Raw genomic sequence first — 24,880 nt, forward strand, 5'->3', positions numbered from 1 at the left:
GGGCTGTCCAGAATCGGATAGTTGGTATACCATATCCTGATTGCTAGTACTCCATAGCCTTTGAGCCACAGCTGCTTCACCAAACAAAAGGGCACCAAACGGTAAGAGTTTGAGCCATAGTCTCTATTGGGCAACTGAACACTGATATTTTAATGGGAGAGCCTCACTAGCCTGCAGAGTACACACCTTTCTTGCAAGTCTTGGCTATGTGAATGGGTTAATAAGACTTCTGCATAACTGGCATATTGCAGCAAAATAGCATCCCCAGGTGGTTGTATTGTACAAACCGATTGTTTACCCAGTTTTGTCTGTTGGTAAAAGGGCATGCTGCAGAAGAGAAAAGACGTTGCATAAGGGAATGCAGCTGATGCATGTTTGACAAACAAGGTTTGGAGGATTCAAACACATTTTTGAGGGGTAATTCCGTCTGGGAACAGTTGCTGTTAGAAGCTGTAATTGACCGCTGTGCTTAATTTACTATTTTGACATACTTGCCTTGTTACAAGGTAACAGTGTAGCGCACTACCCAGGATTATAACGTTACCAGGATCAAGCCAAGAGATTCAGTGATGACGTGAATGATCGTATGTAGTCAGCAAGATCTTATGATGTGCCAATACGTCAAGCTGTACAGTCAGTAAATGTTGTTCTCGGACACAGCTACTTCCAATTCAGTTGCTCATTTTGCACCCTCTACATATCGTCTGACCCAATGCTTAATTTGTAAATAAAAAGGCGCCGGTGCTCAAAGCTCTCCTCTTAAACACATGGCTGCTGCAATTAAAAGTGCAGAAACATAATACCGAGGCAGCTCAATCCTGAAGCAACCTCGGGCCTCTGCAGTCCATTTACAGCCACACCCTGTCCCTTCAGGTCACTCGGTCAGCTTCCTGCTTTTCCCCATTTTGATGCTTTTTCGTTTTTCTCTTCCTCCGTCTTTCCCACGTATCTTTTGCTTGCAGCAAAAGCTTGAGAGAGAAAACTAAGCGCCGGCCCTCAGGAATAAAGTGCCGGTGCTCTGCACCGGAAACAACAAGCACAAATTAAGCACTGGTCTGGCCTGGTAAGTGGTTAATGACGTGCACTGAGATAGCAAGAGAGATTTTGTGATGGACAGCACATCTTAAAAGAGGGCAAGTGAAAGATTTAAGGAAACATGGTTACAAGAATTATTATAATAAAAGCTTTGAGTCAGCGTATCACTACTGGTATCATCTTCCCATTGTTCAGTTGGCCATAACTGTTTATATTAGGTCACCACTCATTACAATATATATTAAAATGTAATAAGCTCCAATAAATTAGGTGCTTACTTCTAAAGATACACGCCCCTCAGTGTATTTGTTAAATTACTACTAAAACTCAATGTACAGTAAACATAACTATGTTAAGCAGCTTGTAAATTACTTCACTAGGAACGGTGACTATTTGTGGTATCAAATTTGTCAAAAACACAACTATGCATTAGTTTCAACTGCTTTGACAATTCCAACTAGAATGTCCTGCAACATTTGCAACTAAAGGATTCACTCCCTTTGAAGTTCAGAGTTCTACACCTCTATATTTTTCTTTGGATCATCTGCTTAAGTATTCACAAATAAGCAGAATTGTTGCTCATGAAGTTCACAGTGCATGGTACCTATAATGCTTATCAAAGCACCAAATTTGTACATTTTCTAATTAAACCTCAGACTTTTTTTATCCACTTCGGCACGCGACTCCACCTTTGGAATCATGGAAAGCTATATAAAACATAAATGTCGGATAACCCTACGATAGCCAATTGAAATTTTACAACTTGCATTTGTTCCTTTCAAATACAGACAATTTATGTTAAACATCTGGAGTCCTGCTCCCAAAGCCCCAAAACTAGAAAACATTTGGTGTGCAAATGTTTTGCATCAAAAGGGATCCAAGTAGACCCGCAGAAGAGATTGGTTAAGTTTGGCTATTTCTAGAACAGACCCAAAACTCTGTTCAAAAACATACTACTTAAGTTCACTTAAGAGCATTACCAACTGGTTAAAGTAATTTCTAAAGCTGGTTGTGCTATGCGTCCTCTGTATTGAGTGGTGCTTCATTAAGGCGTTCGTATTTGATCTACTTCTAGTTTTAAAATTGCATTTTTCCACCTACATAATGTTTTCGGGGGTTGACAATGGGTGAATATCCATAAATAATTGCATTCTTAACCATAGAAGTCTGCAGGCAAAGCAAACACAAAGGAATTCTAGGCTTCCCTTTCCACTTCTCTGCAGTCTGAATGACAGCAGAGAGCACAGTCAAATATTTAAAATTATATTATTTAAATAAAAGTTTCATACTAAGCAGTAAAACCAATATAAGTAATGAAGAATGTTGCACTCAGCAGCACATGTAAATTTTGAATTATGTATACAGCACTCAATTAATCTGAAACACTTGTGCGTCAGAAAAGTGATATCGGCCCCAGGAACACAAAGTGAAGTCACTAGATGACGAGAGGGGGTTACATGGAAAAAAGCTTAAAATCATGAACCATACCACAGATGCAATTCGACTGCTTTGTATTCAGATTCAGCATACTTTGGTAAAGCAACTTCCTTTAAATATCAGTGAGGACCAAATAAGCACCATGAAATGCTTGCATAATTTAGTAGAAGTCAGTCCTCGCCTACTAACAATGTGAGATACAATGGGCAATTTAATTGAAGGTGTGATAGTCTATGATGATATCAAATGGAGAGGCAGGCCAGTACATAGCAGCTCTGGATAATATTTAACTGAGCAACCACAAACCAGTTGTGCATTTAATGAATATTCTCTCAAGTGCTGGTTCTATACAAGTCAACCAACGTGTAAGCTTTTTCAAATTACAAATGTATACAATGCTCACAAAATATACTGAAGAAGCCAAGAAACAAAGTCTCAATCGTTGCCCCAGGAAATGCGTGTGGATTGCTCTCAGGCTTTGTTAAATATCAATGCTCTTGGTTATGAAAATCCTGCTTTCTAAGGGCATTAGAGGACAGTGGGCCTAGAGAACTCACTTTTCATTATCTAATTGTGGAATTAAGCAACGTCCTTAATGTTCTATTCATATGCTAAAAAGCAAAAATGTAAACAAGCAATTCCCTTTTTTTTTTTTTAATATACACATCAGCACTAACCTACTAAAACATAGGTATCAGTTACATTCCAGAGTTGAGGATGTCAGACCATCTCTTGCTTGTGTACAAATAACTGTTTGAACACACACAGCAACCTCTATACAATGCACTTCCAGTTGGAAACGGTAATTAGAATAAAGTTTTAATCCTGATTTTAATGATGTTTTAACAGTACACCTGGGTAAAAGAGCAGTGATGCACTTACCATAATGTGATTGAAATGCCTGTGGCTTTATGACTTGATTACAGTGGTTACACATCACCAAATAGAAATCATCATAGGCTGGGCAGAGTCCAAATATTGGCATGTCTGCAAGAGAAGATAACAAAATATTCAAATTAAGGAGACTTGGATTCTTTTTTAATCTATTGCAAAAACAGGTTACAAATATCCAACTACACAAAATGAAAATGTTACAGGAAATTTAAAGGCATAAAATGAATCTTTAACTTTGTGTCGCTGCACAAGAAGTCTTATACGCACTGTTAGAAATGGGGTCTCTAGTTGCACATGTCCAAATAGGGACTCTCACTCTAGTCTGGGTAAGGGAGTCACACAGATAAGATAACCCTGCTGCCCCCGTGGTAGCTTGGCACAGGCAGTCAGGCTTATCTCAGAGGCAAGGTGTGAAGTGTCTGTGTGTATACACACACACACACACAGTGAAAACACCACAAAAGAACTCCACACCAGTTTAGAAAAATAGCCAATATTTATCCGAGTAAAAGAAGACCAAAATAAAACAAATCCAACATACTCAAGTAAATATACAAGCTTTCAAAGATAAAATCTTAGTGTAGAGTTCAGAAACACAATAGCTCCAACTGGGGCCTATCACGGCTTCTTGACGGAGTTGCTTCCAGCAGACGCCACTCTCAAGGGAGTGCGGGCCGGTCACAGTCACACGGGCCCCAGGTACAGTACATTGGAAAACAATGAGGACACAAAGACGCTGCACAGAGTCGGGAGGTGAGGTATCACTGAAGCCAGTGCAGTGTTGTTTCCTTCCTTCTAGTCAGGGGAGGTGAGGCGTTGGTTCCTGACGAATGCAGGGGAGGTGATGCTGAGTCAGTGGTGAGGCGCTGGTTCCTTACGACCCAGCGGGTGGATGAATCTAGGTCAAGACGCGAAGCGGCTGCTTTGCAGTGTCGCAATCACATCACAAGGTGCTGCAGCCGAGTCGGATGTCACGGACGTCGATGGCACAGCACTCGGTACTCACACTGTAGCAGGACTTCAAAGGCGCTAATGTGGCATTGGGCCTGTGTTGCAAGACGCAGTCGTTGCAATCAGCAGGGACCACGGCTCCGATGCAGCACAGAGTCGACAACAGCGCCAGTCCTCAAGTTGCTCTGGATTCGCTTTGCTGGTTTCTTCTTGGTTGCATCACAGCTCACGTCCAAGGGCCCAGGAACTAGATTTGGCAACACTTGTCAAGTCAGGGCCATCAGCAACAGAGCCCAGGTGCTGGCAGGTGAAGTCTTTGATGGCCCTGAGACTTAACAGAACGCAAGCTCAGTTCAAGCCCTTGGAGAACCTTTGAAAGCAGGATGTAGAAAGCAAAGTCCAGTCCTTTCACTCCCAGGACAGAAGCAACAAGCAGCAGGCCAACACAAAAAAGAATCAGGCAGAGTGGCATTCCCTCCCACAGCATCCAGCTCTTATTTCTGGCAGAATGTCCTCAGTCCAGAAGTGTTCTAACTATGTGGAGTCAGAGGTCCAGTACTTATACCTATGGCTGTCTTTGAAATAGGCAAACTTCCAAGAGAAGTATTTTTCATGCACAAGATCCTGCCTTTCCCTGTCCTGGTCCCAGGCCCACTCCAGGAGGTTGGAGACTGCTTTGTGTGAGGACAGGCACAGCTCTATGGAGGTTCAAGTGACGGCTCCTTTCACGACTCTAGCTCGGGAAGACCCATCAGGAAATGCAGGGCACATCTCAGCTCCCATTGTGGGACTGTCTAGATTGAATTCACAAACAGCCCAGCTGCCATTCTGACCCACACAAGTATTCCATACACAGGGAAGAGGCACGGAATGGTTAAGCAAGAAAACAGCCACTTTCTCAATGTGGCATTCTCAAACCTACAACTCAAAAAACAACTTCACCAAAAGATGCGTTTTTTAATTGTGAGTCCAGAGACCCCAAACTCCATATCTCTATCTGCTCCCAATGCAGAACTGCACTTAAAAGATATTTTAAGGCAATCCCCATGTTACCCTATGGGAGAGACAGGTCTTGCAATAGTGAAAACCACATTTAGCAGTATTTCACTATCAGGACATGTAAAACACACCAGTACATGTCCCACCTTTTAGATGCACTGCACCATAACCATGGGGATGCCTTGGGCCTACCTACGGGGTGACTTGCATTTAGTAAAAGGGAAGGTTCAGGCCTTGCAAGTGGGTACAATTGCCATATTGAAATGGCAGTTTAAAACTACCCACACAGACACTGCAGTGCCAGGCCTGAGACATGTTTACAGGGCAACTCAAATGGGTGGCACAATCAGTGCTGCAGGCCCACTAGCAGCATGTGACTTACAGGCCCTAGGCACACAGTGTACTTTAGTAGGCACTTGCTAGTAAATCAAATATGCCAATCATGGATTAACCAATCACCAATACAATTTAGACAGGAACCATTTGCACTTTAGCACTGGTCAGCAGTGGTGAAGTGCCCAGAGTCCTAAAGCCAGCAAAACCAAAATTCAGGGCAGGATCAAAAACAGGAGGTCAGAGGCAAAATGTTTGTGGATAACCCTGCAAAAAGGGTCATTTCCAACATACACTGTAAATGAAATTGTGACAACTGCGCAAATGAAAAAAGGAAGTGGCAATAGAAAATTGTAGCACTAGACCCCCATAAGAAAAACATGTATGGAGTCCAACACAGAAGCTTCTCAGCATAATAAATACTACTTCTGTTATTTTAGATGTGCATTACTTGGAAAATAGCAGACTAATTGTGTTTGGAATTGTGCTGAGTATCCAATATCTGAGAAAGGCTTGTAACTAAATGGGCACAATGGAGAACACAAATACAGTAAATAACAGAAACTGCAATCACAGACAAAAATTTAATCTAGTGTGTCATTTTTTTTTTTTTCTCTGGTTCAAAATACTTCAGAATCAGCTTCTTCGTAATTGAAGTCTGCAACTTAAGATACATGTCATACAGATGAAAACATACTCTAGCCTACTGATGGCTGTTGTCGCTGGGGAGAACAAGTCTTGCCTGAGAAGGCCTCTGAAAAGCATTACGTTGGGTTGTTTTCAAAACTTCATCTAGTTTCAAAGTCTCACATAATGCTTCAGTTGTCTGCCAGAAGCCTCATGTTATCTATAGTTTACAGATTACACATATATTTCTTTTCACTGAAAATATCAAAGGTTACTGGGACTTTATAGTTAGGTTCCGAATTTACTCATACAAAACCACAGAAGTTCAGCAGTTCTCACGCCCCAACCATGCACAGTTTTCATATCAATTATTTTATTGCAAATGAGGCAGTGATAATATCAAAGATGCCATAGAAGAAGTCATCAATGATATATGTGTAGTAATTAGCTGTTCATGGCAAAAGCACGAGTTATGGTTACCCTAGGGCACGAGTTTTAGTTACTTGAAATAACCATAACTGCTGAATTTCTATGGTTTTGTATGACTTAATTCAGAACCTAACTATAATGTTTCTGAAACCTTTGTATTTTTTTTTTTTTTTTTTGAAAAGGTAATTTTCGTTACTATACGTTAATCCAACTACCGCCACGCATGACCAAAGGCCGAGCGCAGAAGGGGTTGGCTGCAGGGCCAGGCCCTGAAACCGAGCCCTTATAGCCACCCAACCCCCACACGGCCTTTGGGGGTTTGCCACAGGACCTGTCCCGTTCAGTGGACCCGTCAGTGAATAAGTGGGCGCATTAGTCTCTGAGGGCTTTGTATGAGTGAATGAACTAGCGTACGAAAGAGCCTGAATGTTTAAAAAAAAACACACACTTTGGGCTATTCTTTAATGTTAGAAAATATTCTTGAATATCCTGCATGGTGAAGAAACATTATTTTAACCCATAACTGGACCCTAAAACACCCTTATATCACACCCCAGCGTTCAGGGTACCTCCACTATTTCTATTTCGTCCCTGGGGACCCTCTCCCCTAAAATAAGATGGGGGCTGCAACTTTCTAGTCAGGTTGTTGCCAGCCAATTACTGCGCGCAAATTTGCGATTTATTCACAGCTAGAGATATACAAATTTGGATTTTCTTTAATTTCTCCTAAACTAGTGAACGGATTTACACCAAATAACCAAAAGCACAATCTGCATATTGAAAGCTAGATTTCTGCCAAACTTGGTGTCATTCCGTCCAATGGTTCGGGCTGGGACCTACGGGAACTAACATGGGAAACAGAACTTTTTTGACCACCCACCTTTTTCTTGGGCCTCAATTGACAGATCCCAAAACATTTCCGTGCCCAATAAGACTCACCTGCACACTTTTTTGGCAGGGAATTTCGTGAAGATTCGTCAACAATTGCCAAAGATCTAGGCAAGTCAAAATATTAAAATATAGGTGGGGGATTCCCACGGCACCCTGTGCCACAGGGACCAGTATCCGCTTGGGGCATTAGAGAAGATATAGTTATCTCAAGTAACTATAACTCGTGCCCTCGCCATGCACTGCTAATTACCCAACAAACTACAGCTACAGCACTTATGGCATATATCACTTAATCATATCAATGTAATTTTTGCAGTAAAAAACTTTTTGCGAAAAAACTGTATTCTTTAAAACACACTGGCAGCTCTCCTTGATGGGAAGATGAGGGCTCTGGGCAATACAATAACAATTACAAAGCCTCGTAGTAGCAGATTTCCAAGCCTTCTCCCACAACACTCTTAAAAACTCAGCATTAAAAATTGACATTGACTCACTTCTGATTAATTCTTCTCCTTTCTTTTGCGTCACAGTCTCCTTACCTTCCATTCTCTGCATACCTTCTATTTCTAAGTTTATCCTCCTTTCATTCCGATTTGTCTTAATCTCTTATTTTAAGTCTGCAAATGGTTCTCATTGTAGTTATCACAACCTCCCTTTTTTTATTTAAAAAATAAAATAAAAATACTCCAGGCAGCCTAACAAAAATTAACAATACCTACCCTGTGCCAGTCTACTTATCTCACAAACCATTCTCCTGAAACCACATAACCTCTACTAACTGATATTATTTGTTTTCATAAAATACAAATTAACTCGAGTAAATGCATGGAATTTATATTGGACACTTGACTAATCTCAATAACCAGGGGCACCACTGTATTAACCACCAATTTTGGTATATGATTACAGTGCTACTTGTCGTAAAGCACTGCAATGCCCTAGCAGAGATAGTAGGCGCTATAAAAATGCAATTCCAGTATATACTGTTTCTTAAGAAGTGTTCAGTGCTGTTTCGTGGATTTTTCTATTCAGACTCTACCATGATGGCTATCTCGGATCCATAGGCTGGAAGCCCTTTTGATGACACCTCATCAAGCTAAGCATGAACCAAATTCCTACTGATCTTACACTCGATTCTCAAAGGCTTAATCAGCCTTTCATCAGATCAAAGACAATAAATTGAGTACCATCAACATCCATTATTCAAGCACCAGCAAACTATTTCCTTAGTGCAGCAAGTTCACTAAATTGTTATTAACACCAACCTCCATTTCATATATGGTACTGAGAGAGCGTAGCTTATATAATTTATATTAACATGAAATGTTTATGAATTAATGTGTGTCAATGCCGCATAGAAACTGTAATAATAATTTTGCTTAAACGCACACCTGAAATGTGACCACGGGGAGTGGCCGCCAATGTATACGTGGACTAATAATGATGACTAAAAAGTTTATATATATTATATTGAATAAGTTTATACTAATTATTAATAATTGCGTTATTGAATTTGTGCAGAAATCCTTGTGGGCCTTAAGTTAGCATGAGCCGAAGCTTAGCTGCTTCGCTCTCATATTAAATGTATTTTCCTATCTTGCAGTGTGCTGACTCACAAAAGGACATGACCTTTATTTTTCTTCAAACTACAAGACGAATGTAACCATGCTAGATCCGTTCCCATGAATTTTTCCATTGCTTGTAGGATGATATTAAAACAAAATGAAACAGTGTAGATTAATGTAAGGTACAAGGTAACTCAAACCGGTGAAGACAATGAAGCTACTGACCAAAAGATGTGCAAAGAATTACAGAAAGATGAAATCATACCAGATGTGCCACCTCTGAAGACATCGAATAGGGAACCAATCAAAGACTTGTAAAATAATAATGGGTGAAAGTTAGGTGACATAATGTGTTTCCTGATAGGTTAAAGATAGTGGGGTATAACAAATGTCCAATAGAATTTTGGGGGAATGTACGGCCGAAAAAGGGATAAAAACCCATGACACGGGGAGCCATTTAGGTGGGTTAGGGAATGCTATTGATTTTATCCAGAAACTTTGTCACTCTGTTTGGTGACTTGTTGGTTTACTTAAAACCATCCTCGCCCTTAGATTTGTCCATATTACACTTTACCTCCTTATGAGGGAAGTGCCCATTTTTGCCCCAGAGCGGAGTCCTTGACTGATGTCCTGAGGACGAAGACTGAACCTGTGCGCTGACCTAAACTTTGGAGGGTAATTATGACAATGCAATTGTGATTTGTCCGTTTGCTTTTCCTTTCTAGGTACCAACTGCTTACTTTTGACAGAGACATAGTTAGATGTTTTCCAAATTGGTGTTCTAAATCGTTTGCATGAAGCCCAACATGCTAATGCTAATCAGTGGTTCGGGAAGGTGCTCACTAAACTGACGCAAATAGACAAACGACCGAAACTATGCTTTGTTGAACTGATGCGTTACTGACACTTTGCTAAACTGATCTATGTTTACGCTGTGTTATGTTCTGATGTTTGTGATTCTTGCCTTAATGAAATCTTATCAAAGTTGCCATATCGTGACTATGCTATTATGTTTCTTGGTTTTGAGATTAATGCATCTGCTCTTAGATTTGTAATCAATAGGGAATAAAACTTATAAAATTCTACTAAACTGGTGTGGTTATTCATGGCTGCAAGGTCATGGTAGAGCTTTGAATTGATTAATGACTTTGAAATGTATTGTTATGATAAATATTGATGACATTATTGACGTATTGATTAGCTATCTCGTCCTAAGGTGTCTCTCAACTGGGTCAAAATATTAATTGGCCTAAAATGAGTCCTGATGTGTAATAAATTATCATAGAGGGACGCGTTAACAGTACCTATGGACCAACATAGAAAATGCAATCATCCTGTCATCTATCATGCTCAGACTGCTCTGCAACTAGTTTTTCATTTGTTGAGCCTCCACTTCATTGCATTGCATCATATTTACCGCTGCTTCGATACTATATTATTTTTATTTACTTTTGCACCTTTAAGAGAACCCTTCAGGAACTTTCTTCCATTGTGTCATTTTAATCAGCCAGTCCCAGTACATCAAAATACAATGGGCTTTTTCTGTTTAGTAATAGTAGTTGCTTCTAAAATTCATTAGAATAAAAAGGAGACTAAAGGGGAATAGGAAGAAAAGGTTGAGTCAATAGAACGGCTGCAAGCTTGTGGTTTTACTGCAGCCCACTACTACTCTCAAAACAGAAGAATATACCACAAATAAAACTTAAACCTAGCTGGCAGATGCCCCAAAAAGCATGAAGGGCCTGCTCTTCATGTGGCAGAAAGAGCTTAATTCAAAGGGGAACAGAGAAAAAAAAACTGACCCCCCTTCCCCCCACCACTTGGTACTGAATCTCCTAGACATTGCTATGTATGATATTTCCATGTGACTCAATGACAGCAGAGAATCCTTTTCTAATTAAGGAGAGAATTTGTGACAAGGTTGTGTAACCAGTATTGGGATGACAAGGTGTTCTCAGAACAGTCACTTTTCTGGGCACATTATATTTCCATTGCTTCTTAGGAAGGGAAAACGCTAGGGAAGCTTATGAATTTTAGATTTACAAAGGTAAACAGCAAAACAAGTTTTCAATGTGCAGTTAACTTAATAAACTGATGAAGTTTGCACAATATAGCAAGCAAAGGATTTATGTAGAATAAAGCAGGCAGCAACAGCTCCAGAGTCAGTAAATTAAGTTTATGAGTCCCTGTAAAATGAGAAAGATAAGTCAAACAAACGGGTAAATAACTTGAGGACACTGCGTACAAGCTGCATTGGCAAGGAATGAGGCTCCACCCTGCTGGTAATGCAGCTTTCCAGAGCAAAGGAAAGGAGCACATACATCATAAAACTGTCCCGCAACACATAATTTGAGTTAAAGATCACTTATGGACTAGATGGCCTAAAAACAATGGGTTACGCATTTCCAAAGTAGTAGAAAGGTTCCAAGCAGCCCGTACTAGGACCTTTAATTATAGACAAAGACAAATATACATATAGGGGACTGCAAATCAAGTCTTGAAGCCCATGGACTGAAAAGCTGAAACAATTCTTAATGTCACACTGTTTACTACTTCCCATTTGCTCAGAACGAGACGTAAAACTCCCACACAATGGCTGTGTATGTCTGACAATTGGAGCTGACCAAATCAGACGTAGGGACCTATTGTTTCTTGTAATTGCGGGTACTGTCATATGATGAACAGACACTGCCAGTGGCTAGTTCATCATGTCTGGATTTTATGTTGCTGTGTGTACCCGATCTCTGCTGTAAATGCGGATTCTTTCGTGAAGACCGCCACATCAGGGGTGCTTTCACACTGTCTCTAGTAGGAAACACACTAACACTATGACGGGAGTGGATTGTTTCTGAAAAAGACATGTGTTTATCATACTCACCTGCAATTACAGAAACACTGTTTGATAAACTGTTTTTTCCGACTACTTTTGACATGCTCTCTCAGAATAAGAATGGCTTTTTTTTGGCAATATGTTTATACAACTCAGGCGGACTTCTGCATTTGTTGGCAAAAACAGCATTTCTTGAGCGGACTCTATAACTGCTTCCTGTACAAAATCGGGTAGCAGAGTGATAATTTCCACTACAAATAAAAAAACTGAGTGGATTCTCTTGTTGCTTCTTGTACCAGATACACCCAACTGCTACAAATTACTATGGTTGGTAATTCATCAGTCCGTTTATCCAATGAAACAGACCAAATTTCTGTTATTTAAATGGTAGAAGGTACAAAAACAAAGAGAAGTCTTATGACATGAGGCACGCACCTTCAATATTTCTATGCAGGCACTGCAGCAACTGCAAGCTTATACTGCAGAATAGACCACAGTAATACAGAAGCTAGCCCAAGCCTGTGCGCACTGCGACATGGGCTAGCAGAAAATGTGCAGCTGCTCGAACAACAACAAAGGCACACCACCAATTGATGGGCAAGATCTTTTCTCGTTACAAACACATCAATGGTATAACAGTCCATAACAGTTCAAAGTGGTTTAAGCTTTTGCACAGTCGGATTCAGTTCCAACTGTATCTTTACCAGACGTGGTTAAATGTAATCCATCAATATAATAAGAGCCCTTAAAGAGACGAAGTCTTGTCACAAGTGAACTAGAAGAACAAGTTACTTACCTTCGGTAACGAGGTATCTGGTAGGGACTCTATCTAGCTGCAGATTCCTTACCTTAGAATTCCCTGGCGTCAGCTTCGAATCCGGATTTTTTTGTGAGCAGTACCCTGCGCGTGCGCCGTCGGACGGCGTCGTTCGGATCCGTGTGCGTCGCCTATGACGTCACGGTTGTCTATATAGACGCCGTCTCGGCGCGCGTACGTCAGTTCTTTTCCACAACTTCCCGCGCCAGAAGCACAGTCATGGAAGAACCAACCAATACACTTTTAACCTCTCTGACTGTTTGGAGAAAAACACTATCATGTCTGTAAGAAAGGCAAAAAGTTGCCCAAATGAAAAATATATATATATATACATATACATACATATATACATACACACACACACACACACACACATATATAAACACATATGTACATGAGAAAAAATTCCCCGGAACGGGGAGGCTTGGGTGGGTGTAAGGAATCTGCAGCTAGATAGAGTCTCTACCAGATACCTCGTTACCGAAGGTAAGTAACTTGTTCATCTGATAGAGACTTCTAGCTGCAGCTTCCTTACCTTAGAATAGATACCAAAGCTATAACCCATGGTGGTGGGTCTGAAGGAGATTTTAATTTTTTATTTTTTATATAAGGAAGTCCTGTAAGACAGAACGGGCAAAATGCCCCTCTCTCCTCACCTGACTGCCCAGGCAGTAGTGCTTCGCAAACGTGTGTAAGGAAGCCCACGTTGCGGCCTGACATATGTCCACCACCGGTACGCCACTTGCCAACGCAGTGGTAGCAGCTTTCCCCCTAGTGGAATGAGCTCTCAAGCCCTCGGGAGGCTGCTTCTTCGCCAAAGCGTAGCATATTTTTATACAGAGAACGACCCAGCGCGAAATGGATCGCTTCTGTACTGCCCGACCCTTCTTTGCACCAATGTACCCCACAAAGAGTTGGTCGTCCACCCGGAACTCTTTAGTGCGGTCAAGGTAGAACGATAACGCTCTTTTTGGGTCCAGTCGATGGAGACGCTCCTCTTCCTTAGAGGGATGCGGTGGTGCAAAGAAGGTGGGCAGGGTGATATTTTGACCCAGATGGAAAGGGGTCACCACCTTGGGGAGGAAAGAGGCACGAGTTCTCAACACCACCGTGTCAGGATATATCATGAGATGAGGAGGTTTATACGATAAAGCCTGCAGCTCACTTACTCTCCTGGCAGATGTAATTGCCACCAAAAAGGCTGTCTTAATAGTGAGCAGCCGGAGAGGACAGTTATGCAAAGGCTCGAAAGGAGCACACATAAGGAAGGTAAGAACCAGATTAAGATCCCACTGGGGCATAACGAAAGGCACAGGCGGAAACAGATGTACGAGCCGTTTCAAAAACCTCTGTACTATAGGTGATTTAAACAGAGATGGTTGATCAGGCAACTGAAGAAAAGCCAATAAGGCTGCAAGATAGCCCTTGAGAGTCCCCAAGGAGGAACCCTGCTGGGCAAGAGACAAAATAACACAAGGATGTTAGACAGAGAAGAAGAAAGAGGATCAATAGACCTCTCTGAACAATAAGAAACAAAACGTTTCCAACGGCAGGCGTAGATCGACTTAGTAGAGGGACGCCTGGCTGCCAGAATGAAATCACAGACCTCGGGAGGGAGGTCATAAACCATCAACTGTCGCCGCTCAATCTCCACGCATGAAGGCGCAGAGTTGACAGGTTCGGGTGGAGAACCTTCCCCTGCTGCTGCGACAGAAGATCCTCACGAAGAGGCAGCCTGATTGGAGGACCAATGCTCATTTTGAGAAGCTCTGGATACCAAACTCTCCGTGCCCAATCCGGAGCCACAAGGATTACTTGGGCACGGTCGTTCTTGATTTTCTTGAGAACTCTGGGCAGAAGTGGTATAGGCGGAAAGGCGTACAGGAGGCCCGAACTCCACTCGCGACGAAAAGCGTCGCCTAGCAATAGCCCCCTTGGAAACTCCAACGCGCAAAACTGCTGACATTGCGCGTTCTCTGCGGAGGCGAACAGATCTAACCAAGGCTCTCCCCACTGCTGAAAGAGTCCTTGCGCCACCTCCGTATGGAGACACCATTCGTGATCCTCTAAGCATTTTTGGCTGAGTTTGTCTGCTCTGGCGTTCAGAGAACTTGCCAGGTTTTGAACCACAAGGGTCATGCCCTGCTGTTCCAGCCATGTCCAGAGACGTAAAGCCTCTTGACAAAGGGTCCACGACCCCACACCGCCCTGCTTGTTGCAGTACCACATTGCGGTAGTGTTGTCTGTGAACATCTGCACCACCTTCCCTTTCACAACAGGAAGAAATGCTTTTAATGCTAGCCGGATCGCCCGAAGCTCCAACAAATTGATGTGGAGCCCGGATTCCGCCGGAGACCAGTGACCTCTGATCTCCACCTCCCCCAGATGGCCGCCCCATCCCAGAAGTGACGCATCTGTCACTACCGTTAGAGCTGGTTGGGGAAGGGAGAGGGGTCTGCCCTTGACCCACTCTCAGTTCACTAATCACCACTGCAGATCTTCCGCAGTCCTCTCCGAGATCTGAACTACGTCGGTAAGATTTCCCTGATGCTGTGCCCATTGGAACTTCAGGTCCCACTGCAGAGCCCTCATGCGCCATCTGGCATGCTTGACCAACAGGATGCAGGAAGCCATGAGTCCCAGCAGCCTCAGAGTCTGTCTCACCGAGATCCAGGATAGAGGCCGAAACATCGGAATCATAACCTGAATATCCTGAACCCGCTGATCGGGAGGATAAGCCAGATACTGCACTGGGTCCAGAACAGCTCCGATAAAAGAGAGCTTCTGAGAGGGAGTCAGGTGTGACTTCGGCACATTTATAGTGAACCCCAGCGAATGCAAGAGATCCGCCATCGCCTGGAGGTGGGTGACGAGAGCCTGGGGCGTAGGAGCCTTCAACAGCCAATCGTCCAGGTAGGGGAAGACTGAAATCCCTGACCTGCGCAAATGAGCTGCCACCACCGCCATCACCTTTGTGAACACCCGAGGGGCACTGGGGAGACCAAAAGGAAGCACGGTAAACTGAAAGTGCTTGTGGCCCACCTTGAACCACAGGTAACGCCTGTGGCTTGGCAGGATGGGAATATGGAAATACGCATCCTGCAAATCCAACGCTACCATCCAGTCTCCTTGGTCTAGGGCAGACAAAACCTGAGCAAGAGTGAGCATCTTGAATTTCTCCTTCTTGAGGAAGAGATTGACGTCCCTTAAATCCAAAATAGAGCGAAGGCCTTTTTTCTTTTTGGGAATCAGAAAGTAGCGGGAATAACAACCACTGCCTACTTCTGATATCGGGACTCTTTCTATGGCTCCCTTTGCCAAAAGAGCCGAAACTTCCTCGCGGAGCAAAGCTAAATGGTCCTCCATCAGCCATTCCTTTGTCGGAGGGATAGAAGGAGGGAAAGACTGGAAGGGAAGGGAGTAGCCCTTCCGTATGATCTGCAGGACCCACTTGTCCGTGGTGATGGAAAGCCAGTGAGGGAGATGAAAACGAATCCTCCCTCCAACTGGACGGACGTGATCCCGCAGAACCACACTAGGAGGGCTTGGGTGCAGTGGAGGGGGGCTGTGTGGTGGCCTGAGGACGGTGGCTAATTTGTGGCTGGCGTGGCACCACACCCCTCCCGAAGCCTGGGAAGGGACGAAAAACAGACTGCTGTCTTGCCAGCGTTGAAAAGCCCAAGGATCTGGCCGTGGCTCGAGAATCCTTGAACCTCTCAAGCGCGGAGTCTGCCTTTTCGCCAAAAAGGCGAGAGCCATCAAAGGGCATGTCCATCAAGCTGGACTGAACATCCCCTGAAAAACTAGTGGAACGTAGCCAGGCGTGGCGACGAAGTGCCACTGACGATGTAATCGCTCTGCCCAGCGAGTCGGTCGTATCCAAGCCACACCGGATTATAAACTTGGCTGCATCTCTCCCATCCTTTACAGCCTGGGTGAGAGTGTCCCGCACACCCTCCGGGACCTGGGGCAGCACTTGCGCCACCTTATCCCATAAAGTATGGGAATAACGGCCCAATAGGCAAGAGGTGTTTACAGACCTCAATGCCAGGCTGGAGGAAGAAAACATCTTCTTCCCAAGCTGATCCAGCCTCTTGGGATTCCCGATCCGGGGGAGCGGAAGGGAAGGCACCACGTGAAGTAGAGGCTTGGACAACCAAGCTCTCAGGACTGGGGTGTTGTGTTAGGAAACTAGGGTCGCTGGGAGCGGGTCTATGGCGGCGGCCGACCGTCCTATTCACAGGAGCCCCTATGCTGGGTTTGGACCACGTACCCAGAAGGACGTCTGTAAGAGCCTCATTGAAGGGCAACAACGGTTCCGATGTTGACACCCCCGGCTGAAGCACTTCTGTCAGGATATTTGTCCTGACTTGCACCGTAGGCAAATCTAGGTCCAAGACCTCAGCTGCCCTACGCACCACCATAGCGAAAGAAGCACCCTCCTCCGTAGCCACATTAGGAGGAGAGAGCATACCAGTGTCTGGAGATGTGTCTGGAGATGTGTCCAGTCCACTGGCCTCCCCTAGATCCACATACCAGTCCTGTTGCAAACCTGATTCTAAAGGGTCCTCAGACCCCTCCCATTCCTCTCCTGCGTCTGGCTGTTCCAAATAATGCTCAGACAATGATCTGGAACGAAACGGCTCCGTCGGAGTCGACGTCGTACGACGTCGCTCCGGATCATCCGGAATAAGGATGGGGCTGCCACCAGTGGGCGCCGGTGGCGGAATCGTCGACGTCTGACCCGGCGCCGAAGGAGGTCGACTGTGTGAAACGTCGAATCCGAAGGGGCCCCTGCTGACCCCGCGGGGCCCGAAGACCCACCCGAGGGTACAGCCCGCTCAAAAACGAGACGCATGGCCTCGTAAAATTCTTTAATTTGAGCGTGGGTCGATCCGGTCCCCGGAAAGGGGGGAAGACGCAGAGTCGACCCTGGCAACGGCTCCGCAGAACCGTGCTCGGAACGTCGACGTTCCCTAGACGCCTCGACGGTCGACGGGCGTGGCGAAGACGAAGTCCGCTTGGACTTCTTCTTCTTGTGCCTCTTACCTTCCGATGACCTCGAGTGCGAGGAAGAGGACCTGGGGCTCCGGGAGCGGTGCCGCGACCTCCTCCTACTGCGGGACCGTGATCTCCGCGGAGTCGCACCGACCGAAGACGAATGTCGGGCCGCAAGAAGCTTAAGGGATCTCTCCCTCAAGGCCTTCGGCGCCATGGCCCGACAATCGGAGCACGAGGTGGAATCGTGGTCCTTGTCCAAGCACCAACGACAAACTCGGTGCGGATCCGTCACCGACATGGTGCGATGACACGCACCACACGGCTTGAATCCTGTCTTTCTCGAAGACATGACTCCAAACAGTCAAAAAAGCGTCGACAAACCGTCGAAGCAGGGTAGCTCTTTTCGAAACTGCGCTTAACCGGCGCGGAAGGAAAAGAACTGACGTACGCGCGCAGAGACGGCGTCTATATAGACAACCGTGACGTCATAGACGACTCCAACGACGCTGACGCACGCGGAGCTGGTCGACGCACGTGGATCCGAACGACGACGTCCGACGGCGCGCGCAGGGTACTGCTCACAAAAAATAAACCAATGAAATAAAGTCAATGTTGATTTAAAAAGGGCAATCAATCTACGTAGGATGCACATAATCGGGTGGCAGAACTCAACATGGTTTTGGAGGAACAAATAGTCTAAGGAGACAAAGTAACAAGAAGAAGAGGGATAAAGGTGTTGATCTTCTTAACCACATAACATGCATTGCCTTAGTGGATCCCTAAAGGATCTACTGAATAACTGAATGCAAGATACAGAGACACTCAGAAAGGCTCTAGAACTGGAAAAATGTGCTGCATCTGGGCAATGCTCTTTGTCAGACTATAGCTGACCTTGCCTTTCAACCACTGCATCTTATTCTGCCACCTGAAAGGCTGTTTGAGCATTGATTGTACAGAAATTTAATGGCAGACTTCATTTCAACTGATCTCACTTAAGGGAATCTCAAACCCCACCAGACATTTTCTGCAAACTGAAAGAAGACTACCACACAGAACAGCTTTTTTTTCTTTTTTTTTTTAAATAAACATACTACACTGGACTCTAACACAACATCGAAAACTATGAGACACGATCTAAACTCAGGTTAATGTCATCTTAAAGATGATAGTGCCCAGCAGAAGACTGACAACTGCCTCTTGCATGTTCCTTTCCGTCGGCCTATAGATTTGAACCCCTTATTACATTCCATGATCAAACACTAGGGGCTTGCTTTCAGTTCATACATATAAGTTTTGAATGCAAACCTATTCTCCATGCCAGACAAATGCATTAAACATGTCTGCTTCCCACCACCCGATGTTAAGGAGTCCTCACCCCAACCCCACCAGTATAAATTCCATAAGAAGCCCTAGAGCCAGCAATCAATTTTCTAGCTTGACTACAGCAACTGCATCTAACCATACATCTCTGAACAATCCAATGTACCCACAACTTTGCTACTTGGCTTAGCTTCAGCCCAAAAGGTTCAACCACACCACTCAGGTTACTAAAATGTTATACCACCTTTCAGACCAAAGAAGAAAAAAACCTTAAGAGCCTTGTGCCAGACTTATGGAGTGCTCCACGTGCCTTCCAAATGAGTCAGACAGTGCCCACTTGACCAGCCAAACAAACGTTTAAGATAGGTCATCAATACCAGCTCACCAAAGTGCAATGGACACAGATGCCTACACTTGATATTCAGAATATTGAACATTTGATAACCAGAGAACGTGACAGCTATATGGCATGTATAATGTATGCCCTTTTCTAAAGTCTCCAATATTTAAGAGCTCAAAACCAAAACAGAAGAAGAACTTTTCTAAAGCTTTTTGTAAGATGCTCCTGCTAAAAAGTAGGCCAGGGTATTTGAATACTAGCGTTAATGAAGTGTAAAACATGGAGGATCAGGGGAAATAAATAAACGGGGGACACTTGTACCACCATTCACACTCACTGGACATGCGGTTCACTAACTACTCATTTTATAATAAACTTGGGAGCTGCAGGACATTTCATAGATTAAGTTTATTTTTGCACACTATATTTCGTCTGTGAGAAAGTAGAACCAGCGCTGAAAGCAGATTTATCTTTCAGATTATGGACCACAACCGTTAACTGCATTGGAAGTTCGATCAACTGGAGATCATCATTACAATGTCATCAACCATATCACTTTAACATCCTTCAGGATGTCTTGGTTCATTACTTATTTTTTTAAATAATTTGGACAGATTATTCAGTTTTATTAATTTGTGTGCAGGTAACAGTGCATTACATTTCATATAGCCCTTGCTCAAGGACTATAATGTTAGTGTATATCTAATGCATGCACCTTTGCAGGATTGGCATTCATACTGCCAGGCTGATGCATTTCAAGGAAACTGAAGACATAGTTAGAGATAACCAAACAGGTATTTTGCCGCTGCTGGCCCTTTAGCTTTTCGTTAAGAGTTTTTACACACTGAAACGGTAACGCTGTTCTTAGCATTTATGCACAATTAATCCCGTCCACCCCCACTGCCCCACCACCCAAAAAAAAATGTTTAGTGTCCAGTTGTTGCTAATTTATGAATGGTATTTCCAAACCCAATGAATCTATTGGCTGGCAGGCTTTTGGCATTGTTGATGCCTGTTTTGTTAAGGTTTCTGTAAAGGCTTATTGTTGAAGGAGCTGATGGCACCTCAAAAACTTGTCAAAATAAAAATAATTTTGGCCTTAAAAAAGGCACACACAGACATAATAGGCCCTAGCACTGATGAGCCATCTGCACACACAGGATTTCTCTTTATGAAAGGGCACAATGCCACCACTCACAGTGAAGCTAGCGAAAGGCTGATGAGGGAGGACCCATGTTTTAATATAGCGAGTGGAAGAAAATAGGAATGGCAACAACAGACCAAACAAAGAGGAATGGCTGAAGGCCCATAAAAGTAAGTATCATATACTTTTAGTAAAAGCAAATTGATGACATTAACAAAAATACAATAAAAAAAAATAATACCACTCTTCCTCATTAACCTACTGCTCTGTTCCTGATTTATTTACAGAAGAGCCTTAGGGGCACAATCCTATTTCTGTGGCAAATATAAATATCTGCCTGGTAAGGTACAGTCACTAGGAGTATCAGGCGATATTGTTTAGATTTCTGTGGTACCGTAATACTTTTTAAAAAAAGTTTAGATAGGACAAGTCTGGAGTCATAGGGTGGTATTTTGAATAAGTCTAGCACTACAGCTAAATACAAGTATAATAGGTTTATGTCAGCAAGTGGTGTACACAACACTGGAGTAATTCAGTTGTGCGTAAGGAGGTGGAATGGCCCCATGCACAGCAACAGACTCTACAAAGAACTAAGTAATATCAATAACATAGGCTATGCAAATGCATAAAATTTACTTATTTTGGCATGTGACAAATTCCATTTACAAACGTAGGGATCAAAATGTCTCAAAGAATAAATACTAAGTAGGAAGTCGGATGTTCCCAAAGAACAATCATTGTGTTTTCGGCTAGGTTTCCAGCTCAAAAAAAGAAAAGCATTTCTCAGATATTAAAGCCCAGGTGTTCAACAGTCAAGGTTGTCAACATTCTTCATGGACATAGGTTCCCCTAAAGTCAATCATTAGACCATTTAAACATGCATGAGCTGCATGCTCTCATATTTCCTGCAGGACGTTTAGAACACAGACACCATATCCATAGTTATCAATTTTGTAAACAACTCTCACCATCCCATACCAAATCAACCAATTTGACAAGTTTGAGCTTTAACTTGAAATGCAACATTCAACCAATGCAACACCAAGGGAGCACAGCTCAGAAAATAGCATTTTCTCCATTCCACAAGCTTGGATTTGCATTAAGAAAATGTTATTGAGGGGGGGAAAACAATTACTTTCAATGTTCTTGAAACTCTGTATTTGCCCACTTGTAAGGTACTAATGCAACAAACTGAAGGACAAACAAGAACCTCTTGACAGGAAAGAGATACAGACAAATGTCCAGAATGTACTCTAATGTTTACTGGTCGCAACTCTTCCAGAATCACATGAAAATAGTTTTTTTTTTTTTATCAGTACTTGGTGTATCACTGATCAGCAGAAGGGCAACTATTTAACATTTCTGCTAAAAAAAAAAAATATACTAGGTTTATTCTCTGTCCAGTATTTACCTACAGCACACAACTGTACCAGCAGCAAGATAATTGGACAAACATTTTCTCAAAGAAGCATGAAGGCACTAAAGTTCGTCGGTACCACATGTAGGTAAAAGGATTATTTGTGATTTTGCACCTTTCCTAGGGTGTAAATCATGTGACAGTATATTCACAAAAAAGCACTTCCGACATAGTACACCTCATACTAACAATTAAGAGAACACACTGTACAAATTGCCTAACACATCCAACATAGCACAGACAGACAATATGTATGTCTACAACAGCACAGATCACTGTCACGAACCCTACACCAGGATTAGCAATTTCTATCAGCAGAGTTGATTGTACCCAACTGGCAAAGCCCCAAGGTGTTAACCCTCAACACATCAATAGATGAAACAGACGCAAGACAAGGATATGAATAAAACGTATACGATTAACCATTGTCTAGGCTGAATAAGGTCAGCATTAATACCCATGGCGACCATGTGAAAATCAATGACGTTTATAAGTACCAGGCTTTACCAATCGGAGAAAAAAAGCATATTATGCAAATGATCATAACAGAACTTGGATGCCACCGAATCTGCAAACCAATGTTTATAACCTTGCGTCACATCTCACATGCACATCTCTATTAATTGCTCAAGAAATGGAAATTATAAAATTGAATTCACTCTGTGTTCACCCATTTGTTAAAAAATATATTTGGTGTCCAGTTAATTAAGAGAAACCTATGTGTTACAGTGCACTGAGATAGCTTAGAACTTTCCTTGCCAGTTTTTTTCTAATGAGCAGGATCAACTCAAAGCAGGAATTGGGTTTGTATGCCTGAGAACCCCAAATTCTAAGCAAGCGCGCTTTAAAAAAAAAAATTTTTTGTGAACATAAGGATCAACAAATTCACTGTGTGTCACGTTTGGCAAAGCTGGATACCGATTTTTTGTGGATGCTGTGCAGTCCCTTTCTTGGTAAAATGCAAAATTAGAGAGACGATTCATCAGCTCTGCCAAATTTTATTCTGTCTTGCTCAAGTGTGAAATGTACTGGAAAGACATTTCCAGGATGATGGGTACTTTGAGTTAGAAAGCCTATCCTGAAAAACGTCTGCCTCTCCTGGAGTACAATGATGAAGCAATCAATGGCTAGCTGACAGGAGATTAAGGGGGAGATCTAATATTGTATAATCACCAACATCTCAAATAGAGAAAGTCTAGCTACTAAAGCTACTTTGGAAAAAAAATTATACACACAGTTATATTCAGTAATAATAAATAAACCAAAAAGAAGAAATTGCCCAAAAAAACAAAAACAAAAATCAATGGCGAACAGCTCAGATACACTTACAAGCTACTGTTCCCAATCATTTTCACTACTGAAGTAACTGTGCTGTCCGTAATCTGATGTTCACAAGTTACAAGACTTACAAATCTCTATCATTACAAAACAAAAATCACCAGTCATCTATTCTATGGGAGAGTATCTCTTCCATCCAATGAGACTGAGGACAAGCACTGTTCTATCACTATGAAAATTGGGGAAACTTCTGTTCACAATGCAACAATTGAGATCTTTTTCTGAAGAAAAATAACTTATGTTATCCAAGTGGAGGGAATATGAATACAGATCTGCCCAGCATACCACACTAATGGCCCATATTGTAGTGCTGATGCTTGCTAACTGTTCACAATTACCAATAAAAGTACAACATCACAGTGGATTGGGGTAAGTTAATGAAAACCTCTAATTATATCCCTCAACCTCAATGCATTAGGGACAGAGTTAAAGGATCCATGAGCAGAAGAAACAGTTTTTTTTTTTTTACCAATGAAGAGAGTCAAGATTGGGGTTGAAATTCATATGAAAAAAATAAATAAGGCTAAAAAGATAAAAAGGGGCAAACAAAAGACCTCACAGAAACAAGTTAAGTGCACGCTATAGATCACATAATAGGAACAATTCTCTCATATCACAACAGAATCTTTACTAAACTGCCCTTTAGCATTGTGAAAACTGCACTACAAAAGGAAATAATTCCCAGCTCTTTAAGAAGCTTTTATTGTGCTCAAGCCTGCCTAGATAATTGTTGATCCACAATAGACAGTCAACCGTGACCATAAACAATAGTCCAACTTTGTAACAGGCAGATTTGAATGGTTCACTTAAGATTATGAAGCAAGGGGCGAACAACAGGGGGAACTCTGTCACGTAAGCTCCCGTCATGCTCCGTGACCGCAACGGAGACCTGCATCGAGCGGCAATGGCGGTGGAGCGAAGCGCTCAGGAGAGCGCTCCGCACTGACACGAGCGGCTGAACGGCAATGGTGATGCCCACCCCCCCAGCCCTCGGAGACGTGGGTTGATTATTTCCCCGTAACGGCAGGAAAATAATTTCACTGAGCTTTTGCGAGCATGAGATATCCGTTTTTTTTAGGAACCCCATCTCCTGGACAAGCAGCCCTCGGATCACCTTTCAAGTAAGGCGTGGCGAACGGTAGAGAGGGGAGAAGAGAGGAGTGATGAGAGATGAAGAGAGGGGAGAGGAGAGTGATGAGAACTTTAACTTCATCTACCAAATAGTAAGTGGAGGGTTCGATTGGAGTCTCGGAGTATTGAGCAGCACTGTGTGCCTTAGGTGGACGGGGTTGCAGCGCAGGAACTTGTGAAAGACTGGTGTGAGGAGGAGACGACTACAGAGGTGTACCTGACACTGACTAAGGAGGGATAAAAAAAGAAGAAGAAAAAAAAAAAAATTGTATGGGAATCAGTGTGAACAGCGGTCCCTGGCAGAAGAGAGGGGGTAAGGGGCCCAGTGTGTGTGGTAGGATTAGGTGGGGCAGTATCATACCACGAACTGTCTGGATCGAC

General features: G+C 43.1%; 1 protein-coding gene across 1 annotated transcript in view; it reads right to left on the reverse strand.

Annotated features, from left to right (window-relative positions):
• ATXN7 (ataxin 7) overlaps positions 1-24,880 on the reverse strand; it is a 295,992-nt gene that overhangs the window by 256,433 nt on the left and 14,679 nt on the right. Inside the window, exon 3 of the mRNA XM_069206513.1 lies at positions 3,355-3,459. Coding sequence (XP_069062614.1) covers positions 3,355-3,459 — 105 coding nt within the window. The remainder of the gene's footprint in view (positions 1-3,354; positions 3,460-24,880) is intronic.

This window comes from Pleurodeles waltl, chromosome 9 (assembly GCF_031143425.1).
Source record: "Pleurodeles waltl isolate 20211129_DDA chromosome 9, aPleWal1.hap1.20221129, whole genome shotgun sequence".
NCBI lineage: Eukaryota > Metazoa > Chordata > Amphibia > Caudata > Salamandridae > Pleurodeles > Pleurodeles waltl.